Consider the following 27,105-nt stretch of genomic DNA (forward strand, 5'->3'; position numbering starts at 1 on the left):
AAAACAAATCCTCTAAAATAAAATACAACGTTGACAGAAAGAAGAGGGGAACTGGCAAAACGTATGCTATCCCAGCGTTGAGAAGAAATAGACGATTCAATCCTTGAACATAATGTTCCTTTCTCCTTAAGTTTTAAAGAGAAGTGCTTTAATTAGACTCCAAACAGGAAACTAACAAAACATAGTGTTATTCCCCAAGGTAAAGCGAATAATAAACACATGTAGTTATTAAAGAATGTAACTTAAACTAACATCTGTATTTTATTCCATTCATTTTGTGGTGAAAAGGAGTTTTGCCATTAAAAAAATCATTTTCATGGATGCTTACATGTTTTAATCACAGAATGCTGTAACCATAGAAGGCCAAGTTCTCATCATGCATTATAAGTTCATTGCTGTGGGGTTGCTCTAACGCATGGCAATGCCCTGTGCTACAGAGCAGGAGGGAGTTCTTGGCTCTAGTCTTCCTGGAAGCTGGTCATCAGGCTCTCAGTGATGTCGCTCAGCTTGTGCCAAGGTCAACCCTTTGGGTGAGTACCTGAGTACAAACTATTTTTCCAGCCCAGGGGGCTTTCCTTCCTTTTACTCAGTACGGAAGCCTCTCTGGAGCTTGAAATGGCTCTTCTCTCTGGTGAACTCTCGGGAGGATGCATTCGTTATGCATTGGGCTGCTAACCAAAGTTCAAAGCCAGCAGCTGCTCCACCACAGAAAAACGGGCTCTCTACTCCTGGGAAGAGTTCCAGTCTCAGAAACCCAGAGGGACAATTCTCCCCCAGGTTTGACCTCTAAGGAAGCTAGAAGTTGGAATTGACTTGATAGCAGTGGGTTTGGTTTGGGTTTGGTATAAAAAGAGATTCTGAAGTCTAACTTGGGCAGTATTCAATTGAGAAGGAAGGTCTGGTGGTATGGTAGGAGCTACTGAGCACACTGTATAGAGATAGATTCTAAAGTCCAAATTGGACTTATCAAATTAGAGTCCAGTAATTGACTTGTGTTATTTTCTAGGTCTCGAGGTATCTTGTCTAACTTCATTTTAAACTGGTCTCGAAGTAGGCACCTTGCCAAGTATGTGCTATTCTAAGCTAAAGATGTGTAGGCTGATATCTAACTCCTTAAGAAGCCTCATTTCTTGGCTCACTAAGGGCATTGAAACCGATTCCACATGCTTTTAGACCGGAAGTAATGGCCCTTTTATCCTGAAAGCTAAATGCGGCTCCTGCCTTCACATTGTATATCTTGAGTATGAGCAGGAATGTGTTACTAATCTTGGCTCTAGGGAAATTTGTGGAAATAACCAAAAGGCATCTTTCAATGATCTTTTGGCCTTCTTCTGCTCTCTTTATGTTCCATCAGGCTCTCTTAACTCATTGCCCACAAATAGACTTTTAGATGAAATCTTGAGGAGGTTTACAGTTGTGTAGAAATGTAGACACTTTGAATGCATTAAAGCAGAGACACTTTTCTTGGTAAAGATTCCATAGTTTTGAGGAAGTATGAAAGAGTCTGTTATCCCTTACACACACGCATATGAAAAGACAAAGAGGCCCCATCATGGTGGTCAGGCCCACACAAGACCTCCTGCCGAGGGAGCAAGGCCATGGGGTGGACGATGACTCGGGCAGGATGAAGAGCCTGGAGATACATATGTTGAAGTGGAGGTGATGGGGAGTTATTCCAATGAGAATGTTCAATAGATAGAGCCCGAGAGTTGTAAGGAAAAGGCACCCACCCAGAATTGGAATCCATTGGCACAGAGACAGGAGTGGAACGCACGAATGAGGTGAAGCCTGTGGAGTTGATCGCTGAACCTGCAGAAGGACAGGAGCATGCTGAGTCTTGGAGTGTCTCCAGCTCGGGTAAGAGAATTGGGAGAATATATGGGGCAGGGCAGGAGAAAGTATGACCCAAGCAAATCCTGAAAAGAGGCTGATCAGGCATGTGATATTAAATAGAGATGCCAAAGACAATATTGAACAGCAAGACAAAGACATTTTGTGCTCTGGGGGTGCAGGGGTTGTCTCTGGTGATTGTCAATATGTTTTGAAAAGCTGTAGGGGTTGATTGTTACTTAATTTATCCTTTGTTTATTATTGAACTCCTATAACATGCCAGATGCTGGGGCACAAAGATCATGGATACAGTCAGGATACATTGTGTTCCAGGATCACAGAGGTGCCTGTCAATATGTGCACAGACTTCCCCGGTTTTCAAATTTTCAGACTAAGGAAAAGGCCACAACAACATGGCTATTCAGATTATGTACTGCACAACTCTAGGGGTGTTAATCACATAGACCTCTAGTACGCAGTGTGCAACTTGCACAACCAACCACATGCGGTTGCCCTGTCTGAGAGACACGGATGCTTCCTGACAAGCGTGCTCTATCAATTAACAATATGTAAAAGGTGCACTGGTGGTGAAGTGGATGTGGTAGTCACCTAATCTGGTGTCAATTTAAGGATTAAGAGTGTAAGGGTGGAGTCTAGGCTGTCAATCTGGAGAGAGCCAATGAGACTTCTATGTGGGCATGGCCTTCCCCTGAGAATTCTGGGAAATCTGGTACTGCCTCCTTGGAGGTGGAAGACACCTCTCTCTCTGCTGCTCCCTGGGAGACATTGCAGAAGAGAGGCTTGGGTGCAACCCCACCTCTGAAGCCGGAGAAGCCAGAGAGAGACCCCTGCCAGCGCTGAGATGCTTACAATGCCACTGGACCCAAAGACTTTCTACCCACTGGCTTGTGATCATCCTGCATTTGGCTTCATTGCATGTGTTTCGTGAATCTGAAGAGGACTTCATAGATTGATACCGGATATATGGGCCACTATCGGACTTACGGACTTGATCTGGACTGGGCTGTTTTCTCCACGTCCAATTGCTCTTGGATATAAACCTCTTTCTTGTACACATGTGTGTGTCCATGGATTTGCTTCTCTAGTCCACCCAGACTCGCACAGTAGTTAAATGTGAGCTGCGATGTGCATGGTTGGCAGTTTGAAACCACCAGCAGCTCTGCAGAAGAGACTGGGTTTTCTATACCCATAATGAGCTACAATCTTGAAAATCCACGGGGGCGGGGGGTTGGTGGTGGTGGTGTCCCAATAAGTCAGCTTTGACTCCGTGGCCGTGAGTGAGAGGTTGAGCATGCACTATTGTTCTGGGCTAGGCCCTAGGGATAGAGTACTGGCCCAAATAGACAAAATCTCTATCCATCTAGGGCCCTTGAGAAGCCCTTGAGGCATAGGGGTTCCGTTTTGGATTGGGATCTGCAAGGTCAGCGGTTGGTAACCACCAGCAAGCAGTTCCACAGGTGAAAGAAGAGGCTTTCGACTTCCAAAGCTTTACAGTTTGGGAACCGCACCGGCAGTTCTACTCTGCCCCAGAGTGTTGCTAAGAGATCACATGGCCTAGAAGGCAGTGAGAGAGAAGGGGCTGGGGTTGGGGTGGCTTAAATGAAGGAGCAGTGATGGAAGGAGGAACCAGATCTCAGAGCACCTAGCCAGCCCGGGTGAAGCCTTAGCGTTCATTCTGACTGAAAGCAGCCATCCCGGGAAGATCTTGAATCGAGGACTGACATACCTAATACAGACTTTAGAAGAATCACTCTGACTTGGAGATAATGGTTGGATGAAGGGTTAGGTAAAGTCTGGACTCTTTTCCCAAATACTCTGTATTTGCACAAAATTAACAAGGCTGTTTTTAAAAGCGGTCTCTTTTTTAAGCAGAGTTCGCATTCAAAATATTTAAGCAAATATATTAATTACCGGATGAAAGTGGTAAACACTGAAACGTTTAGGCTCAATAAGCATTCAAGTTTATTCATTTATTCCTCTGGGATGGTTTCCATTTATACAATCCAGATATAATCCTTACTCATTACACGGGGAGAAAATTACCTGAAATAAAAATCTCAAACATCTAAATGGGGGGCTGGGGACAGGGTATACACAAGGGTTTCAGGCAAGGCTAGAGATGAGGTGAACTTGGGGAAGGCCTTCGGTACAGGGTGGCTCGTGAAACAATGTAGTCTGTCAAGTTGGCGTCACTTTTGGACACAGTGTTCTAGAATGTAACCCTGCCTTCCCACAAACCTCTGAACGTCACCCACTCCTCTTAGTCATACTGTAACACCAACAAGAGGAATCCCACCGACTAGCAAGCCTTGTGATTTCATGCACACCACTCCGAATACACGGTTGGAAACAGTGGACACGGGGCACTGCAAGAGCCCCGAAAGATGTTCTGAAATCGCTTTCATTAATGTGTTCCGATATGACAACTCTCTGTTCAAACACCTCAGCATATCTCTCTCCAACCAACCACCACGTGTTTACTTACCGGCAGTTTACCCTTGTTTACAAATAGGCTCTAACCCCGCAGATGGCATCTCATTGACCTTTCTCTCTCCTCTTAGGTCAAATGATTCCTTTCGCAGATACAAATACAAACAAGTGGTTTTAGAGGAGTTCTTAGGAATAAATAACAACAACGTCTACTCCAAATCAGTTTTTTCCCTAATTTCATGACTAATTTTCAGGACTTTGCTTTTATCACGAACACAGTAGATCCTTAAAAGGTAGACAAGCCTGGATTTTTAATCTGGCCATCGAAATCAGCGGATCAATTGTGCTAGTTTACTTTATTAGAAAAGAACGCACATGACCTATCCCTAACATGCTTGGTTCTCCGCTAGGCACGTGGTATGTCTTGGGTCACGTCGTCCTTCCTGTAACCTCACGATCAAACTCTTTTCCCAATGTCTTTAGGTCAGATTTGTAGGTAAAGTGGAGAAAGTGCACATCCAGTTCTTCAATGCACGAAAAGAGCCCCGTGTGCCTACTTGCTCAAGCATTCAACTGCGAAAGGAAAGGTGAGCAGTTTGAAGCCAGGAGTGGGTCCTTAAGAGTAAAATGGAGCAGTCCACTCCTGTAAAGGCCGTAGCGGTACATACCCCATCAAGCAACTCTCCCCTGTCTGACAGGGTTGAAATCAACTTAAGAGCAAAAGGGTAGTTTGGGGGTGGATTTAGTGTAGGAAAAGGCTTGATGCCTTTTCAGTGGTTTAAAAGCTATGTGTGCAGCAAGTGAAAGGGATTGTGATGGAGAAGTTGTTGAGAGTAAGGGTTCACTCTTTCTAAAGAGAGGTAATTTTACCCAACATTAATGGGAAAGTACAAATTGTTCCTAACGAAAGTTCCCAACCTAGGGACTACATATAGTCAATTTTATATGAAGAAGCAATACCTTGTCTTGAGATCCATTCAAATCTAGGCCTGTCTTCCTTCAAATCCCTTTCCCCCTTTCCCTATTATGGTATATGTTAATTCTACTGGGTAAAACAATGCATTTTGTTGTTGCTGTGGTTTGTTTTCTGATTGTTTGTTTTAATCATTTTATTGGGGGCTCATACAACTCTTATCACAATCCAGACATACATCAATTGTGTCAAGCACATTTGTACATTCATTGCCCTCATCATTCTCAAGACATCTGCTCTCCACTTAAGCCCTTGGCATCAGCTCCTCATTTTCCCCCTCCCTCCCTGCTCACCCCTCCCTCATGAATCCTTGATAATTTATAAATTATTATCTTGTCATATCTTATACTGGGTAAAGGGAGACGTCGGACAGTGTAAAACAATCTATTTTTGCATGAAATGAAAAAAACATCATTCTTTTTCCTTTGGGCTAATATTGTTGATTACTTTTGTTGTTGTTGTTGTTGTTGGTCAACCCCAAGTGTAAGGGCTTTCCAGCTATGACTTGTGTCCTTACCCCAACTTTTCAAGGCAAGCATGCCAGCATGGGGCGAGGAACAGAGCAGGTGACAGCCAATTTCCTTGGCAAATAATGCTGATGAACTAACCTAGCTGGGAGGTGATAAGTGATTGACCCAAGGCTAGGAAGTCATTGAGTAGACATTCAGAAGCGGGTCACTTTGATTCACTTTGACTACACCTGTGGGTCCTTTTCATCTTCTTTGGAGTTTGGTGATTATTAAAAGCACTCAAAGCACAAACCAACAACCTCACTGCCATGGAGTCAATACTGAGTCATAGACACCCAACAGGACAGGGTAGACTTTCCCCTGTAAGTTTGCAAGACTGTAACTCTTTCCAGCAGGAGGTTGCCCCATGAAGCAGCTAATGGCTTTGAATTACGGATCTGGGGGCTAACAGACCAACTCATAAACAGAGCTCCATATAATTGTTAAATGGCCAACCAAGCAAACCCCAGAGTCATAAAATGCTGACTCCTAGCTACTCTGGTGGTGTAGGGGTTCTATATTGAATTGCTAACTATCTAGGTCAGCAGTTCAAAACCACCGGAAGCTCATGGGAGAAAAATGGTGCTGTCTAATCCTGTAAAGTGTTAAGAGTCTCAGAAACCCACAGGGGCAATTCTCCCCTGTCCTATAGGCTGATTAGGAGCCAGAATAGACAGCAGCACACTCAAATTAAATTAACTATACTTTTATCATTCTTTAAAGTGAACAGAAAAATTGAGGGGTAAGCAGCTATGCTGAGACATCTGGAAATTGTTCTTCTAGGTCGTTCTAAAAGTTGTTTGTGAAAGATATTTGTTTGCCTTGTTTTGTTTTAATGGTATCGAACATTCTTGTGGCTTGGTTCATTTTTTAAATCAAAATGATTCTTGATTCTCTCTGGACTAGAAACAACCACCAGTTATGATGGTGGTGAGTCCACCATGATATAAAGACGTGTAATGATCTGAAGGTTGACATGCTGTTAAAATTAAAGAAGTGCTTATCCCAAAGAGGTCAGCACTTTATCTTTTACTAGCAAACTTGAATGTTATAAGATTCTAAGGAATTTGCTAAAATGGTGGTTCTAATATTCAATCCCAACCAGAGAGAGCTGGGGTTGATGAAAAGGAGGAAGCAGGGATGGCCTGGATAATGGATTCTTCATGTTTGACCTATTTCCTTATTTTGAAGCCTTTATAACCCAGTTTTTAATTTAAATTGTGTTTTGAAGTGAATGCTTCCTTCAGTGATGGCCATGGAGGTAAATATATGCTTGCCTCATTTTTTTTGACTAAAAGTAAAATAATGAATTTAGAACGTTTATGCCACTATTAAAAATGCCAAAACCAACCACAGTTACCATCAAATAAACTCTGACTCATAGTGACTGCATGCGTGTTGAGTAAAATTTCAGTCATAGGGTTTTCAATGGTTGTTTTTGTTGTTTTGCAAGTAGATTGCCATGTCTATCTTCTGCGGTGGCTTCTACTTCTCAGGGTGAATTCAAACAGTCAAATCCGTATGAATTAACATTTTCCACTATTGAGAGATTGCTTATACCATTGCAGCTTATATGAAATTTGATTTATCTTTTCTATTTTAAGTCAAGTGACTTAGAATAAAATGGGACAGTGTTAAAGTAAGCTATACTATAGCTATGATATAATATACAATAACACAGAGTAGCAGGATGTCTAATTTTCTACCTTAAAAATCTTTAACCTTTAAAAAGTTTCTATTTGGCTATTGAATGTAGTCTTTGACTTTTAATGTGGAGAAAACTCCTCACTTTAACATATACTTAAATACTAGATATGAGGTTCTATATACTTGTGAGGTAGAATTTTGACTTATAATTCTTATAAAACATATTTAACTTATGCAGTGTATTTTTTTCCCCAAAATGCAAACTCAGTGTCTCCAACGCCCCAGATTAGGCTAATGTCACCATTATGTAAATCATAACACTATGTTTTCCCCAATCCTATAACCAAGAACACAAATGAATACTTCCTTTTGTCTTTTCTTTTTCATTTCAGTAAACTTATTTACCTTAAGTCTCACAAAGATTTAAATATTACAATTTTTAGTTACGTATTTTATTGCCTTCTATTAAAAGCGATGACATTATGACCTAAGGAATGTGTTATGTAATCTTGGATTTATAGCACTATAATTTTACAGCTAAATAAATAGGCTAATTCAATAAAGGCCAACACTTAGACCTGATAAAAATTCTCAGCAAAATAGGAATGAAGGGGAATTCCTCAGTATAATAAAGGACACTTATACCAATCCACAAGTCAACATCATTCTCAATAGAGCCTGAAAGCATTCCACTTGAAAACGGGCACAAGAGGAGATGCCCTTTATTTGAGTCAACATTGCTCTGGGGAACTAACTAAAGCCATCAGGCAAGTAAAGGAAATTATTTAAGGTCTGTGAGATGAGTAAGGAAGAAGTAAAACTATCCCTCTTCACAGATTATATGACCCTCTCCATCGAAAACCCAAAAGAAACCACAAGAAAACTACTGGAGCTAGTAGAAGGATCCAAGAGAGAAGCAGGAGCTAAGACCAGTATAAAATTGATAGTTGTATTCCTCTACACCAGTGGTTCTCAACCGGTGGGTGATGACCCCTTTGGAGGTCGAATGACCCTTTCACAGGGGTCGCCTAAGACCATCAGAAAACACTTCATTCTGATGGTCTTGGGAACCGAGACATCACTCCTCCGTCCTTCTCCATGTGCAGATATGTCTACGTACAGATACGCCCACATGAGTACCCAGTGTGAAGACTGTTACCCATGCTTCAAGACAAAATTTCATTTATTTGTAATTAGAAATAAATACTTCGGAATACATAATTGCATATTGTTTTTGTGATTAATCGCCATGCTTTCATTAGATTCAATTTGTAACAATGAAAATACATCCTGCATATCAAATACTTACATTACTATTCATAACAGTAGCAAAATTAATTATGAAGTAGCAACAAAAATAATTTTATGGTTGGAGATCACCACAACATGAGGAACTGTATGAAAGGGCCACGCGGCATGAGGAAGGTTGAGAACCACTGCTGCACATACACAGAACTTCACATAGGAAATCAGGAAAACAATACCATTTACAATAACCTCATCAACACATAAAATGCTTGAGGGAAACCTAATTAAATAAGTAAAAGCCCTGTGCAAAGAAACAACAAAACAATACTGCAAGAAAGTAATAAGCGACTAATAAGTGATCTGAGCAGACGAAAAACCATACCATACTCACGGATATGAATACTTGACATGAAAATGTCAGTAGTTCCCACAGTAATTCGTAGACATATAATCCGGATCCAAATCCCAACAGCATTCTTCAATGACATGATGAAACTAACTACCCACTTTATATGGATGGGAAAGAGGTTCCAGAGAAGGAAAGCATTGCTGAAGAAGTATCAAAGTAGGAATCTCAGATGTATGTATATGTATGGATTGTGATAAGAGTTGTATGAGCCCCTAATAAAATGTAAAAAAAAGAAAAGGAAAAAAAAAATTTTTTAAAGTAGGAATCTCACATTAACTCATCTCAGAATCTATTATAGTAACAGTAATCAAACCTTCTTGGTACTGGTACAATGAACAATATAGAACAGTGGAAGAGAATTGATAATCCAGATATAAATATATCAATCTATAGACAACTGATCTAGACAATAATAGGCCAAAGTTCATTAAAAAATAAGGAAAAGCTCTCTCTAAAAAGTGGTACTGGCAAAATTGGAAATTTATCTGTGGAAAATGAAACATTGTCCCTACCTCACAACAAATAACTCAAAACAGACCAAAGATTTAAACCCAAACCTGAAACTATAAAAATTATGGATTAAAAAACATGAGGACAAGGCCAGGGACCCTACTATATGGCATAAACAGAACATCAAAATATAACTAAAAATGCAAAAAAGAGCCGAAGAGATGGATCTCTGAAAAGTTAAATATTATGCTGGTCAAAAGACATATCCAAAAGGGTGAAAAGAGTCCCTACAGAAAAAGGGAAGTGTTTTTTATTATGACATATCCAGCAAGGATCTAATCTCTAAATGTTATTGAAAATTTCAACACTTCAACAATACAAAGATAGACCATCCAATTAAAACATGGGTAAAGACATGAACAGACACTGCCAATTCCGACATTCAGCCATCTAGCAAACACATGAAGAAATACTCACAATCCTCAGAGAGATAAAAGTCAAAACTACAAGGACTACCAACAATAATGGCGCTCATGAAGCAAAACAATAGAAAATAACAGATGTTGGCAAGCTTGTGGAATGACTAGATTCTTATACACTGGTGGTGGCAATATAAAGAGATAGAGTCACTAGAGGAAACAGTTTGGCACTTCTTTAAAAACTAGAAATAGATGTCTGATATGAATAGCAATTCCACTCCTAAAGGAATCGGCTCCACGACAGGACTAGACATATGCTTATCCACCGTCACTGTGATATTATTCAAAAGACTAAATAAGATGAAGACCAAAAATATGGGCCACGTTATCCCACCAGCTTCAACTAGATCTTCCACTCTGATTCCAACACCTCTTCAAGTCCAAACTGTATCCAACTCTGAAAAGATGCTTTGACGCTGTCAGCTGGAAGCCAGCTCTCTTCTAGGGACTCTCGTAGAAGTCTGGTCTCTACTTCTCGCTGGAGCCATTTGCCCCCGTCTGTCTTGTATTACAGGTACTTGCTGTGTGCTATATTTTCAGACAGGGAGCTCATCAGGGTACAATCTGAATCCTACCCATGTTTCTGTTCCATAGAGTAGGTTTTCAAGGATAACTGAGTATGCAGTTAGTAATTTCTGCTAGCCATGACAAAATGCTCAAAGAGAGAGAAAACCTACTCAGATATAGCTTGGGCAGCTCTTGGTCAAGGAAGCAAGCCTGGGAGTAAAATATTCTTCCAGAGGTAAGTCAGAGTAGCTGGCGCATAAAAGGGACACATTCTATTTCTTCACCTTTATATTAACATTGACAAAAGATCAAACATTGACAAAATAGTTATCTTTAGTTGTCACAGATACAGACTTTGATTTAAACTTTGGCGTACATGGATGTCACGCCAGGTCAGAAATACAGCCTCACGTAGTGTTCATTTCAATATGGAAATGTCAAAATTTGATAGAATGCCTGATATAAACATTGGCGCAAAGAGAATCTGCAAACTATCGTTAAACTTTGGTACTAAGCCCAACGGAAAGGATTCTCTTTGAAAAGTCCCATGTGGCAGTGAGAGGACACATAAGCTGTATTCGCTTACCTTCAGGGAATCGAAGCAGGCGATCACTCTTCCATTTTCAACCTGGCAACTTTTGGGAGGGTGAGCAAATTTGCATTCCTCATCCGACCGGGAACACGTTCCTCTTTGAAACTGCCTGCACACTTCCAGGGTCAGCCATTTGGTGTCTCTGACAGGGGCAACGTTCAAAGCCATGACGAAAAACGAGTCTGGACTTTGTTAACTTCTGCTAAATGGTGGTATAAACCAACTTCCAACAACTCCAAAGCTACTGTTGTGAGAAATCCCTCATGCAAAGTCTTAAGGTAGGTAAGTGATAAACTGCTTAAAGAAGTCCAGTCCGCGAGGCGGAGTGAGACGATTGATTGGCAGGCGTCACTCATCCATCGGTAGGTCCCACGTGAAGACTGTGGGCCGCAGAAGCAGCACACTCAGTGTCATCGCTGACTGCAAATGTCTGAATCTCCTGGCTGCTTTGCAGACACAACTGCTGGTAATAAAGTGACTTCTAGCTGACGGCGCGCCGATGGAGAATTTTTGTTCTGAAGCTAATAGCTGTGGACGAGGCTAGACTGCGAGCCACTCAGATGCTCGTAGTTCAGCAGGGTGCTTTCAAATTCTGAAATCAAAATCAAGCAGTCGATAGAGTCAGACAAGTGAAGTATCTTCATCCACTCATAAGGGTCAAGGTGTTGTGAGTGTAATAGAAACACAAGATTTGAACACACGACGCGCTCTCAGGAGGCAGTTTCTGGTCCTTTCCCACAGGTACTTTTTGAACCACCAACCTGCAAAAATACAAACAAGTTATCAGTTTATACTCAAACTCAATCGAATCAACAGGTTAGCAATGATTTCGTCCTTACGAAGAATTTGCAAAAGCACAGAAAGCTACGCATTAGGAAAATAGTAAAGCAGGGATTGTTTTTGGTTTTTTGGGGTTTTTTTGTAAAGAGGAATCCGCAACTGAAACCATACTGCAGAAATAATCTAGGCGGCAGTCCAAAAGTTCGGATGACTCAAACCGATGAGTGGGGCAGACTCAATAATTAGGCATTCTGAAACAATTCAATCTAATGTGCTTCGTCGCCAAACAGTGTATCAGAACTGCGTTTTCCCATTAATTTCACATTTAGGCCATTGACTTCATTGTTGAAAGTGCTATAAATGATTGTTTGAGATGTATGTGTCCTTTATAATAAGGGTACTGTCGCTCTGAATGAAGCACAAGATCCTCTTTCTTCACAGGTTCCCTGGTTTATGGATATTTGGGTGTGGAAAGGGATAGAGAGTAGCTCCTGAAACATATTCAGATCTCTGTGTCAGTCTGGGAGCTTTAGAGAAACAAATCCACAGAAACGCGTGTATAAGAGAGAGCTTTATATAAAGGTTAAGTGCACATCAAGAAAACATCCCAACCCAGAGCTGCCCAAGCCCACAAGTCCATATGTCCGACACCAATCCACAAAGTGCTCCTCCATCTCACAAAACAGACGCAATGACACCGACTGCAGGAGGAAAGCCGAGCCAGTGAATGTGTAAGCATCTCAGCTCTGGCAGGGGTCTCTACGTAGCTGCTCCAGCACCCAGGGCTGCATCGGGGTAGGTCCATGTGGCTTTTCCTTGGGGATGCCTTGCAGGAAGTGAGCCTTGCCAGCTGAAGCAGGGAACTGCTAAGGCAGCTGCACGCTCGTCTGACCATCACAAAGCAAGAGACCCAAGAACTAGAAAGGCCAGGCTCACTGAGCCACTTATTCCCACCACCACCACCCTTCAATTAACCCCACATGTGTTTATCGGCTAGGCTGGCACAATAAACTACCTCCATCTCTTAGCAGGATCTCTCTACTGTTATTACTCGGGGTGCACAGGTGCAGTGGCACAGGATTTGGGAACGAAGACAAGTCGGTGATTCAAACCCACCAGCAATTCCCAGGGAGAAAGATGTGGCCGCCTGAAAACCCTCTAGGACGGCTGTACTCTGTCCCAGAGAACCACCATGAGTCGAAACTCAATGTGACAATGATGAGCGTGTTGGGGGGGAGGGGTTGATTGTTATTGCTTGTTTAAAGGCAGCGCTCCCCTATACGATGTAAAGGCTCTGAGGACATGGGTGTTTGTCACTCTTCTGGCTCACTAGTGCCATGGTTTACAGCATCAATTAATGGCGTGATTAGATCTGGAAAATACTCACAGGATAAATGAGGAATCGACCTCTGGGATTGTTGACTCACTCGCTGGCGAACCAAATGATTGAACACAAGCCAGCTTTAGTTTGGTTTTTAAGTGAGTCACAATCGAAAAACACTCTGTTCTATCTAGTGCTGGTGCTGTCTACAAGAAAAATATACGTACCTAGAAATTCAGATGACTGATATAAACCCAAGGGATTTTTTAGTTAATTTATTTTTTATGGTTGGAATCACGTGGTGGAAACTAACAAAAGCGACCCGTTTGTTGTAATTTTTTCCCCAAGGATTTTAAAGTTATTACAACATTGTCGTTTTAATATTAGTGAATCTAGCATCAATTAAGTACAAACAAAATACAGGAAGTTTCTCCTTTTCATAAGTTGTGTATGCCACAAGCTACCTCAGATCCTCGCTTATGTCCTTCTAACGATCTCTTTAAAATGCAGACTAGGTAGCGTAATGACAACCAGTGCATGTCAAATGCATTGCGGGCAACTAATTCTTAGGATATTCACCAATGACCAAGTGGATCCCACCGTGCATTTATTTTAGGGAACTCTGGGTTCCCAAACCCACGGCTATTAAGTTGGTTCTCACTCATAAAGACCTTCCAAGACAAAAGAGAAGTACGACAATCAAGTCCCCAACTCCAGCAGTTACCAAAGCAGGCACCTCTTTCTCCTACAGGGCAGCTGGTGATTTTGAACCACTCACCCTCTGCTTAGCAGCTGAGTTCTTACCTCCTGCATTACTGGGGCTCCAGAACTCAAGCTTAAGCTAAAGGCAAACAGGCTTTTCCAACAGGACTCTTCTTGGCTATGAATCTGCAGCTGTGTCTGTTCACGGAGTCTCCAAGAGGGGCAGGGCTGCCATGGCATCGCTCAATGCTATTTGATCATGGGTCGCTTACTTAGCAAGACGTCTCTTGGGGCTGGTGGGAAATGCTCCTTCATCCCAAGGATTCTTGCAGTTGTTTATAAAAATGTTTGTGTGCGCTATTACTGTGCGTGCATTTAAGGAAATTGCTAATCTTGAAAGCTATGACACATGCCTCCCTTCAATTATACAATATTTGAGGGAGACAGGCAGGCTCCTACTTGCCTCGTTGGCAGCACTGTGTTCGTGGCAGCTAAAATCAACTCGCTTAGTGGAAGGCATTTAAGAAAACGAGTTTAATAACCAAATTTACTCTGGGTCAGATTTCATAGGCCAGCCTGGACCTGCAGCTTCACTATCTCACCCCGCACCTCAAACCTCAGTGAGAACAAAGGACGAGAGAAGCCAGGAACAAGGAAATATTTCTATCCGCCTATTCAGCAGATGAGGCAGGTTTAAATTCTGGTTGAATAAGGAGATTTAAGTGATGGGTTGAGCACACTTAGTTCATATTTACAAACTGTTTCATACAGTCCCTGACGTGGCCTGAGCTAGGCTTTTTGATAATGTAGACAAGGTGGATATCCATCCTTAAAGTGGCCCTTCTCCCGGAACGTGTCGTGTGTGGAAAAGAAAGAGGAAACATGTATATTATGTGTAGATAACATGTAACTAAAAGGTTGACAATTCACAACCCCTAGTCCAGCGGTTCTCAACCTGTGGGTCGCGACCCCTTTAGGGGCCAAACGGCCTTTTCACTGGGGTTGCCTGATTCATAACAGTAGCAAAATTACAGTTATGAAGTAGCAATGAAAATAATGTTATGGTTGGGGGTTCCATAACATGAGGAACTGTATGAAAGGGTTGTGGCACTGGGAAGGTTAAGGACCACTGCTTTAGAGACTCTATGAGAGATGAGCCTATCCGCTACCAAAAATATTTACAACCTCAAAAACTCAATATAGGGTCACTATGAGCTGGAATTGTCTCAATGATATTTAAGCTTTATTTTTGGTGTTTCTTAGGGATATAAACTGTCTCCAGTATAGGCAGATACTGTTGGAAAGCTTCCTTGCTTTTGGCTGGGTCTTGATCCTTCATTTGGTAGATTTTTTCTTTTCTTTCTTTCTTTCACTGGTTTTGCTTATCTAGAGAGCCCAGACTAAGACACACAGTTACCAAGATACAGGACTAAAATATGCTCCATTACGATCTAATTTTCCATATTGGATCACTGAACTGCATGCTCCTGGGTTGTTTGGACTGCATTGTTCAATACAGGAGCCACATGACACACGAAATGTTTCTTGAGCATGTGAAATATGGCTAGTTCAAGTAAATTTTAATTTTTAATGAATTTACTTTTAGCTTAAAAACTTATCCTCAACTCAGTAATTAGAAAGTTTTTCAAGTATGACTGGAATATGTGAAGCTATTTTTTCATTTTATGTATCTTATGATATCTAAATATATGTGAAGCATTCCAATGGAAATTTAACATTCAAACTGAGATGTACTATAGGTATAAAACACACACCCATTTCAAATACTTCGGATTAAAATTTAAAAAGTAATTTAAAAAAAGTCTCTCCTTAGCATGGTTTCATATTGGCTAACATGAAACCGATCTTTTAAATACACGTTGTTGCATATTTATTATTAAAATTAATTGTTCTGTTTCTTTCTGCCTAGAAAACTGGAAATTACATATGTAGTTGCTTCACATTAAAATCCTATTTTGTGGCACCAATGTACAACGATTGTGTGTGTTTGCACCAGCCAACACAGAACCTTGTGGAATGGTGGAAATACCCATGTTAATAGGCCAGCTTCTGGTCTTGGGTCTTTCCAAGCTCCCTGCCCACGTGACCCTAGAGAGGTCACTTAACTGCCCTGAGACCCAGCTTCTTCTTTTGTAAGACGTTGACAGTAGTCCCTGCCTCCTTCTCAGGGCTGCTGCCCCAAAGGACAAACTATACAGGAAATACAAGAGTACTTGGTAAACAGTAACGTGTCGTCCAAATAAATGCGAGGCAGAGAAAGGCGGGGCCGCTCTATAATTATGTATTGAATAAGTACACTAGCAGGCTGTCCCTCTTAGGTTCCTGCAGCACTGATCTAGATTGCCTCTGAGGTGGCTCTGCCACAGCCACTAACTGTGACAACAGGAAGATGCTGGGAGGTCAGCGTTCATCGACTGCACTAGGTACTCTGGGCAGCTTACTCGGGCCACGGACAGACCTGTAGCAGCCCTGGCGTCTCAGGCCACCTTATTTTACAGTTGAAGGAACCTCCCCAGAGAAATCCCACTAGTTCATCTTCTGTGGACGCCCAGCCAAGCCCTGAAGCCTGCTTTCTTCCTCTCAGGGGCTAATGACCCAGAGTAAAGGGGAGCCTTGAACTCTGAGAACTCACATGGGGTATGCCGGGTAGCTCAAAGACACCGGCAGTGTTGACTGAGTGCCCAAGTCCCTGGAGGACCCAGCTAAAGGGCAGACCTGGCACCAGGGAACTGGTGAGCGCCTGGAGAAAGGGGACGCCTGCTAAAAATGTGCTGCCTGAAGAAGGCAACTTGTTCTGATTCTCAAATACTTCCTACGCGCGCCCACGGTGGCCCTGATTCTAAGCAACTCACTGCCAACGAGTTGATGTGGACACATTCTCAGTTCTCGCTGTGATCCACATGGTCGGCTGTTCAAAACCACCAGCAGTTCCTGGGGAGGAAGACTGGCCTTTCTACTCCCTTAAACAGTGACAGTTTAGCTGTTGTTGGTTTTACATCTCTTGGTCCATACTGATGCATCCCTTTTCCTCACTTCTCTTGGAATTGGGCATCCATTCTTTTTCCAAAGCCTCAAACAATGTCCGCTCTAATGAGTGTCTACCAAGGTGGAACCTAGGCAACATTCCGAAGCCGCTGACTATTTTCTCAGGCCTCTAGTTTCTTCTTTTCCTACTTTTCTGTAGGTACCGGAGTCTTCAGGTTCTCTTGGCCTCAGTCCCGCCTCACCAGGTCCGCTAACTGAAGGGGACATCACCTTGCCCTTCAAAACTCAGCTGAGTCCCGACTTGCTGCCTCCACTGACACTGCATTCTGATGCAGCGCTCCATCCTTGGTCCCCTTTTCAGCGACCTCTTTGATAGACCACGTTTGAGCACGTCTAACAATTATTCTTAAAATCAATATCATGACTCCTTAATTCACAAAAGCTGCACTTACCGATCTCTACAGCTGCCTTCTGCAGGATCAGATCCTACGGGGCCCAGACTTTGTCTATTCCTTTTTCACCCCCATTGCCGCGCCGATTATGAAGAGCATGCTCAACACATCTTTGACGCATGAATTCCTGATCTGACTCCAAAGAAACATATGCATTTTCATAGAGACCAAAATCAAAGCTAAAGGAATTTCAGGTCTATCCCATGGGAGAATTTGGGCAGGTAGCCCTGGACTGGGATGAAGCTGGATGATCAGGGCGGAGCCTAACTAGAATCCTTAGCTTATTGATTTTCATGCGCGGGACCTATGCCAGCAGCACCCGCATATCTCGGAAACTTGTTGGAAAGGCAAATTCTAAGGTTCCACCACAAACATTATCTGTGTAGGGTCCAGTAATGAACGAAAGCCTTATAAAGCCCCGCCAAGTGCCCCCCTCCACCTCCCAGGTTGAGCTGGATACATCATGCTCAGGTTTGAGAATCTCATGGCACGGACTTATACATGTAGAAGTTACTGAACTGGAGAATGTTTAATTGTGTATAGTTTTGCCAAGATTTTTAAAAATACACGAAAAACAATTAGTATAAGGAAGAAGAAAATGTTCTAAAATTTATTGTGTAAAAATTCTAAAACTCATCTTGATACGATTGAACCATTGAATTATATGCTATGTGGATGAAATGCCAATAATTTTTTTTAGGTTAAGAATCTCTGTAAAAATCGACTTGTCTTTAAGTCCAGTCTAATTCATGAAGACCCCATGTGTCATAAAGTAGAAAACTAGACTTCATAGGGTTTTCAATGACTGGTGTTTTGTTTTTGTGTTTTCTTTTTTTCAACTAGATGGTCAGACCTTTCTTCCAAGGTACCCATGGATGGACTTGACTTGCCAGTCTTTAGGATAGCAGCTTAGTGTATTCCTAACGACTTGCGATACCCAGAGATTCTGAAAGCCACTGACAAGCATGGCTAGCCCTCTTCAGTATGCGAGGTATCCAGCCATGGCGGAGAGGGGAAAGATGGCTCTTCAGGGTCGTCCTGAAAGGTCTTGGATTCAGTGACCCCCTTAGAAGCAATTGCAGGGGGTAGGCTCTTGGCTTCTCTCAATGGATATATTTCAGATCGATAAAATACAAAAGCATTGTTTTCTGTTATTAGCTGTCTTCAAAGCCACTCTGGTGAACCCACTTAGGCCGAGCAGAATGGATCCACAGGGTTTGCAAAGCCCTGCCCTGTGGGAGCAGATTGCCTGGCCTGAGGTTTGAGGCCCCTCCAGGTAGGTTCAAGCCCCCAAGCCAAGGATAATAAAACTAGACAACATAAAGCAAAAAGACTTACAGACCTATCAAACCAACCAGGACCAATTGCCATCTCATAACAACCCTACGGGGGGTTCTGAGGCTATACATCTTTATGAGAGCAGATGCGTTGATGGGTTTGCACCTGAATCACCTACCTGTGGCTAGCAGGTCAAGATAACCTCTAGACATCATTTCAGATGATACAAACCTTTGGATAGGCAGCTTGTCTCAAAGAGGGTTGATTTCATGGGTCTGATAGTACTTGGTCACCTTGACCACAAAATCACAGCCTTAAATCCTGCCTGTAGGACTCCTTGATAAAGAAGCTCCTTTGGAGTGCCCTGCCTTCTCCAGTCAGTAGCATAGTGGGCGAGGCATGGCGCTGTTAACCACATTGGCCAGTAGTTTGAAACCATGAGAGAAAAACGGGGCTATCTCCTCCCATGAAGATTTACAGTCATGGAAATTACAGAAGTTCCACCTGCCCTAGAGGGTCACTGTGAGTCAGAATCCCCCGGAAAGCAGTAAGAACCCACTCCACAGAGAAGGAGACATAACAAAGACCGAGGTTCACCAACTCATCTTCAAAAGCACTGAAGGAGTGTGAGCGGAGGGTAAATAAAGGAGATTGTGCTGTGTATCCTGAAATCCCAAAGGAGCTGCTGCTGGATGCTGCAAAACAATTGGCATTATTTTCAGGGCTTTCCCCTTGATGATGGTTCATTTTTCAAAATACTTTTTTTAAACTTAATATTAATTGGAAGTTAAAACATATATCATTCCATAGTTCAATCACAGCAAACAGTGTTGCTCAATTGCTACCATAATCAGTTTCCAAACATTATTTTCCTTTCGGGACTCCTTAGCATCAGCTCCCTTTTACCCCATCCCTGCCACTGCACACACACACACACACACACACACACAACACACCGAGAAACCCTTATTCTACTTGTTCTCCCGATAGGTTCAAGAATCCTGGGTTTCATGTATCGAAAAAATAGAAAAGCATAAACACAACTTCAAGAGGGTGACCCCAATGACCTCTGAGATAAGCCCTAATATGAACCAACAACAAAGAGAACAAAACAAAAATACAGAAAAATCTGAAAACCAGATCAGGTGCCTTCTGCATCAGAGCAGGGATCAACTGACAATGTTTTGAGTGTTCAGTACTTTTAAAGTGTATTTGCATGTTGGACTTTCAGAAAACTGTGATTTTTGTTGCTCACGTTCATTTACACCCAGGGGAGCAGGCCAGGATCCGAATTTGGAGAAGCCAGACTTCCACTTGGCAGAGGAAGCAACTTCCATCCGGTCCCCGCCGCCCCGCCCCCCACCTCACAAGCTCAGGCATGGGGGCCCCACGTGTGCCTGCCTTGCCAACACTTCAGAGCTGTTTTACAATGTTCTTGAAGGGAAAAGCATTCATTATGGCCAATCTGCAGACTGAGATTGCTAAAAATTTAAGGCGACCTTAAGGAAAATAGCTGTGTCTCGCACACAGCAAAACTTTCTGGGTCACGCATGGTATTTTCGCAGTCCGCCAGACACTGGCCTCCTGGGGAGCTGATTAAAGGATCCTTGCAAAACAAACGGATTTCTGAGTCAGACAGACAAGCTCTCCGTATCTATTAAGTGACTTATACAACGCCTTTAATTTTATTGTGCATAAATTTAATTTCAGTAAAGAAATGAGCTCTCCTCGAGTGTACTAATTTAACTATTTCAAATCATTGAATTCATATATATACAAATATATAGTAAAATTTTTCTTTCCTTTGAAAAACTTCAGGTGTGAGATTCCCTGCCTAACACTGCTTTAAAATAACCCTCCTTGGGCTCCTTCTGGTGATGGAGCAATGGTGTGGCAGTGTCCCCCTGTCCATCTGACACAGACGCCTGCCCTGGAAAGGGAGTCAGCAGGAGCAGAGCAGAGCATGCCAGGCTGGGAGCCACTTGACCTCCAGGAGTGAGGTTTAGCTCTAGCCTGTAATCACAGCCACTGAGCAGAGAGGGCGCCTCGTGGGGCCTTCCCAGAGGGCACCAAATAAACCAAGAAAAGTACTGATGGGAAAGAGATCCTGCCGTAAAGGGCATAGAGTGCCTGGCTAAGTCTTTAGATGGAAAAAAAGGGGGCAGGAACAACAAAGTGGTTGTCTTTAGAAAGATGTTTCTCTCTAGACATCTTTAGCCTTTTTTACAATGAAAAACAATATGAATAAAATGATGCTTTGAAATTTCTGCTAGTAATGGCTGTGATCCATGGTCGGTGGTTTTGAAAGCCCCAGGTGCTCCAGGGGAGATAGAGGGGGCTTTCCACTCTTGTAAACACCTCCCATGTTAGAGACCCACAAAGGCAGGTCTACTCTGCCCTGCAGGATCACTATGAGTTGGCATTGACTCTGAGGCAGTGAGTTTGGCTTGGATTGGGTTGAAATTTCTTCATGATTTAGTGGTGAGAATCAGTTTTTCTATTAGGAAAATTTGGATTCTTGTCCCTCTTCTCTCTCTCTCTCTCTCTCTCTCTCTCTCTCTCTCTCTCTCTCTCTCTCTCTCTCTCTCTCTCTCTCTCTCACACACACACACACGCACACACACACACACACCCTGTTGAAGACAGGTGGTTATGACCCATGGCAACTTCGTGTGTGTAGAGAAGTGAGTTCTATAGGGTTTTCTTGCCTGTAATATTTACAGAAGCAGATTGCCAGGACTTACTTGTGCAGCACTGCTGAGTGGGCTCAACCTGGCAACTCTTCTGTGAGCAGTTAAATGGAAGTCATCATTTGCACTGCCCAGGAGCCTGCTAACTGCAACGTCAGCAGTTCAAAGCCCCCTGACATTCCTCAGGGAAAAGGTGGGGCTTTCTAATTGTAGGAAGAGTTTCCTTCTTGGAAAGCCAGAGGGACAGTTCTACCCTGTGGTATAGGGTTATTATGAGTCAAGGGCAACTGGATGACAGTGACCTTTATTTTTGAAGAGAGACTTTTAAACAGAATAGCGGTATGAAATTATTTAATCTCTTGGAGCCTTATTTTCTTGTTTGCCATTCAGTTCATAACGCACAAACCACAAGTATAGGTACTAAAACCCAAATATACTTAGTATATTTTAAGTAACCCCTCAATGCTATGTAACCCTTATCAATATCATTATCTTTAAAATCTTCAGCGTTCAGGCTTCAGGCATGCACACGCACACACACACACACACAGACACACATATGAGAAAATAACTTCTACTCCTTGAAAGTCAGCATTTCCCCCAAGTCAATGAAACTTAAGTAAAAGAAAGTAACAAGACCTGCCTATAAAGGCAGGTAAGAGCTGTCCAGTCCATCCTGGAAGATCGCACCGGGCACACATCCTTGAGAGATCTTTTTCTAAAATGAATGCCAAACACTCACTGACTCACTCAAATAAAGAGAGAATCCCACCTTGACTTCACCTTGCAAGGTGCTTTACTCTTTGGAGCGCACTATTAATACATTTTTATTGGGGAAATCAGACCCTGGGCTATCCAAGGTAACCTGTGAGTCAGAGAAGTTTAATGATAAAAGAGCTAAAAGGAGAAATTCCCAACCAACATTCTTTTTTTTAATATCACAATCATATATTTCACAGTACAAGTACAGTACACAAAGCCAAGGATGCATTTCTACCCCTGGAGAGTCCCCCCTTGTTTTCACTGTCATTCCATGGAACAGGCAGAGGGAGAAATCCCATATTCCGTGAAGAAGGGAATCTCGAAGTATATTCTACATAGAATGCGTAGCTGTCTTTGAATTATACTGTGTCTGTGCTTTCTAGCCAAATACAAACCAGTTGGTCAGGAGACGCTCTTATTAGAGTGAAAGTAATTACATCAAGCAGAACTTACGGCAGACCCAGCACTTAACAGCTTCCTGGATGCCCAGGAACCAATGGCCAGACACAGCTATGATTGAACTGCAGGCTGAAAGGTAACCTGAATTCCCAGATAAGTCATTGCTAGAACTCCCATTTCCTGCCCCTGCGGCATGACCCTTTTCTTTTTTTAGGATTTTTTAAATCGTTTTATTAGGGGCTCATACAACTCTTATCACAATCCATACATACACCACTTGTGTAAAGAACACATGTACCTTCATTGCCCTCATCCTGCTCAAAACATCTGCTCGCCACCTAAGCACCTGGCATCATTTTTCCCCTCTCTTCCCCCTCCCCCCTCCCTCATGACCCTTGATAATCTATAAATTATTATTTTGTTATATCTTGCCCTGTCCGACGCCTCCCCTCACCCACTTTTCTGTTGTATGTCCCCCAGAGAGGAGGTCACATGTAGATCCTTGTCATCGTTTTCCCCTTTCCAACCCACCCTCCCTTTGCCCTCCCAGTATTGCCACTCTCACCCCTTGTCCTGAAGGACACCACTCATCCGCCCTGGATTCTCTGTGTTTCCAGTTTCTATCTGTACCAGTGTACATCCTCTGCTCTAGCCAGATTTGTAAGGTAGAATTGGGATCATGATAGTGGGGGGGAGGAAGTGTTTAGGAACTAGCATGAGCCTTTTCTGAAGCCCTCCTTCCTGTTTCTCTTTCTCCAACACCGCCACTCCAGTCTGTATACATTACCAGTGCTGATACCTCTTTTTATTCACAAAGGCATTGCAAAAAACCTTTATTTTCAGCAAACAAAAATAACAATGGCTCAGCACACGTATTTTTGAGATTAATATATGACCTTACCCTTAGTGTATCGAACCTCTCAAAGGAAAGCGATGTGTTGCAAAATAATGTGTGGGAGTTTTAGAATAAGGAGTCCAGGTCAGACCATCGCAAAGCAGTCAGCTGCTAACCACAAGACTGGCGGGTGGAAGCCATGCAGTGTCTCTGTGAGAGAAAGGCCTACAGCTCTGTTGCCGTGCACATTCCTACATCGTAAAGTCCCCACGGGCTGTTCCACTGTGTCACCCGGGAGTCACCAGCACTGGAATCTGACTCGGTGGCATCGAACAAGAACCAGGTGTAACTTTACAATCCCACGTGTAATTTAGGCATGAGTGCATCAGGAGGAAGAAGGAAATGGTCAGCTGCTGGCATGCATTTGTACACTGTGACAGCACCAAGGTCGTAGGGCAAATGCGGCTGACAGAAGGACACTATGTAAACAAATGAGCATAGGTTTTCAAATGCCTAAACTGTGGGATCAAGTGCCTAGCGAACTAAAGAATAGGCCAGCCTTCCCTCAATGTGTTCACTGTTGCACTCACCCATGGAATATTCTGTGTATGGCAACTGCCCCCCAAATAAAAGCAATGATTGGTGCGACTAGGTAAGACAGATCTTGACTCCGATCACTGTAAGCAGGCTTTGTATGGGTGTGAATGTCCAGGCAAACATTGACAGTCCTAAGAAAGACAGGCCAATTCTTCACTGCGAGGAAGTCATATTCATTGCAGGATGTCTCACACCTTAGCCCTGCACATGCACTTTCAGAGATGCTCCCCACTCAGCATGTTAACAATTGAAAAAAAAATGTTTCTTTAAATCCCCCAAGTGTTCCTGAGAGGCTAGTGTCATCTGACTGAGATTAGTTGTAATATAGACTGAGGTAGAACAAGTCTAAGTAGGCCTAGGTATAAAATACTATCATAATATGGTAGACATTTGGGAGAGATCAAACCCCAACTGGAGGACATTCTCTCTGACAGGATCACCTAGGATGCCGTAAAATGGGAGGAACTCACAAATAGGTAACAGGTGGTGCCAATGGATCTGATAAAAGAAAATGCCTCAGGCCAAATATATTGCAATGGTGAAAGATAAGTTGCTGGTAAGGTAAACTCATCAGAAATAGATAATCGTTGGGGACGGGGCATGAAGAGGTTAATAAAAGGCATTCGTCCAGGAACACTTCTTGGATCCTACACGGACAACAAGTCATTGATGTTCTTGATGCTGCCCGTAGAAGTAGTAACACTGGGAAGCCAAGTGGACAAAGGGCAGACATGGCCATGAATATAGAGCTGGAGTTCCGGTTTATGGAAATGACAGCTAAAATGATGGAAGGGCTCAAATGAGGAGTCAAATCTGCCTCAATGTCACCGAACAAGATTCATGTGTAATTTAAAACCCCAGTGCTTAAGCAGAAGTATATCAGGGGACAGAAGGAGATGGTGACTATGTATTATAAGCACAAGGTGAATGAGTGAGTGGATGGGTGATTGAGTGAGTGGGTGAGTGAGTGAGTGAGTGAGTGATTGAAAGAGTAAGAAAAAGGCTGATATATGAGGGGGTACCCTCAAACTCCAAAATTGCACTGGGTGGAGTGGGGGTTTTTTGTATAAGAAAGACATTTATATATAAGAGGAATTGAACATTGAGAAAACATCCCAATCCAGTCCAGTCCAAGGCCATAAGTCCAATATTAGCCCATATGAATAATACCAATTCATAAAGTCCTCCTCAGACTCATGAAACACATGCAATGAAGCCAAATGCAGGAGAGTCACAAACCAGTGGGTAGAAAGTCCGTGGGTCCAGTGTAAGAATCTCAGTGCTGTCAGGGGTCTCTCTGTGGCCCCTCTGGGTCCCGAGGTCTGGTTGGGTCAATGTGGCTTGTCTTCTTCAATGTCTCCCAGGGAGTAACAGAGAGAGAGAGAGGTGTTTTCCACCTCCAAGAAGGAAGTCTGGAGTGGGTTTTATAGTGCACATTTCCCCCACTAGGCAAGCATCAAGCAACTCACTCTGAGTTAGTGCACCCAGTGGCATTGCCTGAGAAGGTTCTTTCTGGTCACAGTGAATTTTGTCATAAAAGTAGTTTCACTGGAACCTCACTTTTGTGACCATTTCAGAGAACAGCGGGCAGCTGTGAACTGTTGTCTCCTGCTCAGGAAATAAGCTGCAGAAACTGTTGGGATGCCGAAGACAGCTTACAAGGTGAGCACTGTGGGAAAAACTCAAGTGCAGGAGTGGTGAAATGTTGATTGATGAAAAACCTCATTCTGGACATGGGTCAACTTCTCAAATGGACGAAAATGTCAGCTCATGGTGCATTTGGAGTTTGCTCCACCAGGTCAGACTGCTTATCAAGCTTTCTATTTAGAGGTTCTGAAAAGATTGCATAACAGTGTGCAACAACAAAGGCCTGACTTGTGGCAGGCGGGGGACTGGTTTTGCCACAACAACAATGCACCTGCTCATGCAGCCATCTCGGTGCACCAGTTTTGGGCAAAAAAACAGAATGCTTCTCTTGCTCCATGCACCTTATTCACGTGACTTCGCTCAGAGCGACTTATCTGTTTTCCTCGAATGAAGAGGGGCATGAGAGGGAAGCAACTTGTTGGCATAGAAGAGGTGAAGGAAAAAATGGTCAGCCGTCCAAACAGGTGGGCTTGAAAAATGTTTCCAAGATGGGAATTGCAGATTTGACAAATGCATTAAGTGTAATAAAGAGTACTTTCAAGGGGATAAGGTTGTTTTATATAAAAAAATTTAATACATTGCTTTGGGGAAAAAAATTCTGGTATACATATACATACATATATATCTCCCCTCATATTTATGTCAGAATCTCTATCTCTAGGAGAAAACAGAAAGATAAGAACAAGGTCAAGGGCAGTTCATCTGCTTATTTAAATGTGGCAGAAAGAACTGTAGTGAGCCAAGACACCAAATAATAATAATAAGGGATAGAAGGTCCTCAGAGTAGTACATCATAGGTACCAGGCGAGGAAGGTCACAGTTTCATCATGATGGAAGGAGTCACTCAAAGAGTCCAGTGCTACAGGGAGAGCAAGGAGCACGTGGCCAAACAAGTGGGGACCAACTGCCAGTGTGGCCGTTCTTGCTGCCTTGCAGGTTGCAGTTGCCGTGGCATTGCTCAGGGCGTGCGAGGGGACAGAAGGAATGGGCATGAGGCCACTCACTTAGCATAAAGCTTCTATATGTGTGTTCTTTCTCCCACCCTCTTCCCTCACCTCCCTTCCTCCCTCTCTGGGACACCTCACATGGAGTCCATTAGTAATGCTATGGGGCCTACCTTCCAGCAACCAACCACACTCCACCAACTACACGGTCATGCCTTTGGCTGTACCTCCATCTCCTCCCTGGAAGTAATACAATCGTTTTGTAACCAATTCACTCATGCTTCTATCCTGGAATAATGCAATTGGGGCTCAGCATGTTACCCTGAGAGATCCTCTGAAAAAGTAAATCAGAACACACTCCCTTTCTCCTCTAGAATCTCCAAGACTTCCACTAACCCCTCATTGGGTACGAAAGCCAAGAGTCTTCCCACGGCCTCCACGACTGCCCCGTTCCTTCTCTCACCTCCTTTCCTTGCCTCCTCCTTGACAACAACCCTGATCTTTGAACAGCCAAGGACAGCTAGCCTCAGGGCTTTTGACGTCCTGTTCCTCTGCCCAGGACACTCATATTCCAGATAGTCCCTGGACTCCGGTGCC

General features: G+C 43.0%; 1 protein-coding gene across 2 annotated transcripts in view; it reads right to left on the minus strand.

Moving 5' to 3' along the window:
- The window catches only part of MBNL2 (muscleblind like splicing regulator 2), a 208,240-nt gene that overhangs the window by 131,295 nt on the left and 49,840 nt on the right, over positions 1 to 27,105 (minus strand). For both annotated transcript variants that reach the window (XM_075533073.1, XM_075533074.1), the window contains exon 2: positions 11,090 to 11,856. In XM_075533073.1, the coding sequence (XP_075389188.1) occupies positions 11,090 to 11,263 (174 nt within the window). In that variant the 5' untranslated portion in view covers positions 11,264 to 11,856. The remainder of the gene's footprint in view (positions 1 to 11,089; positions 11,857 to 27,105) is intronic.

Source organism: Tenrec ecaudatus, chromosome 15, assembly GCF_050624435.1.
Source record: "Tenrec ecaudatus isolate mTenEca1 chromosome 15, mTenEca1.hap1, whole genome shotgun sequence".
Taxonomy (NCBI): Eukaryota; Metazoa; Chordata; class Mammalia; order Afrosoricida; family Tenrecidae; genus Tenrec; species Tenrec ecaudatus.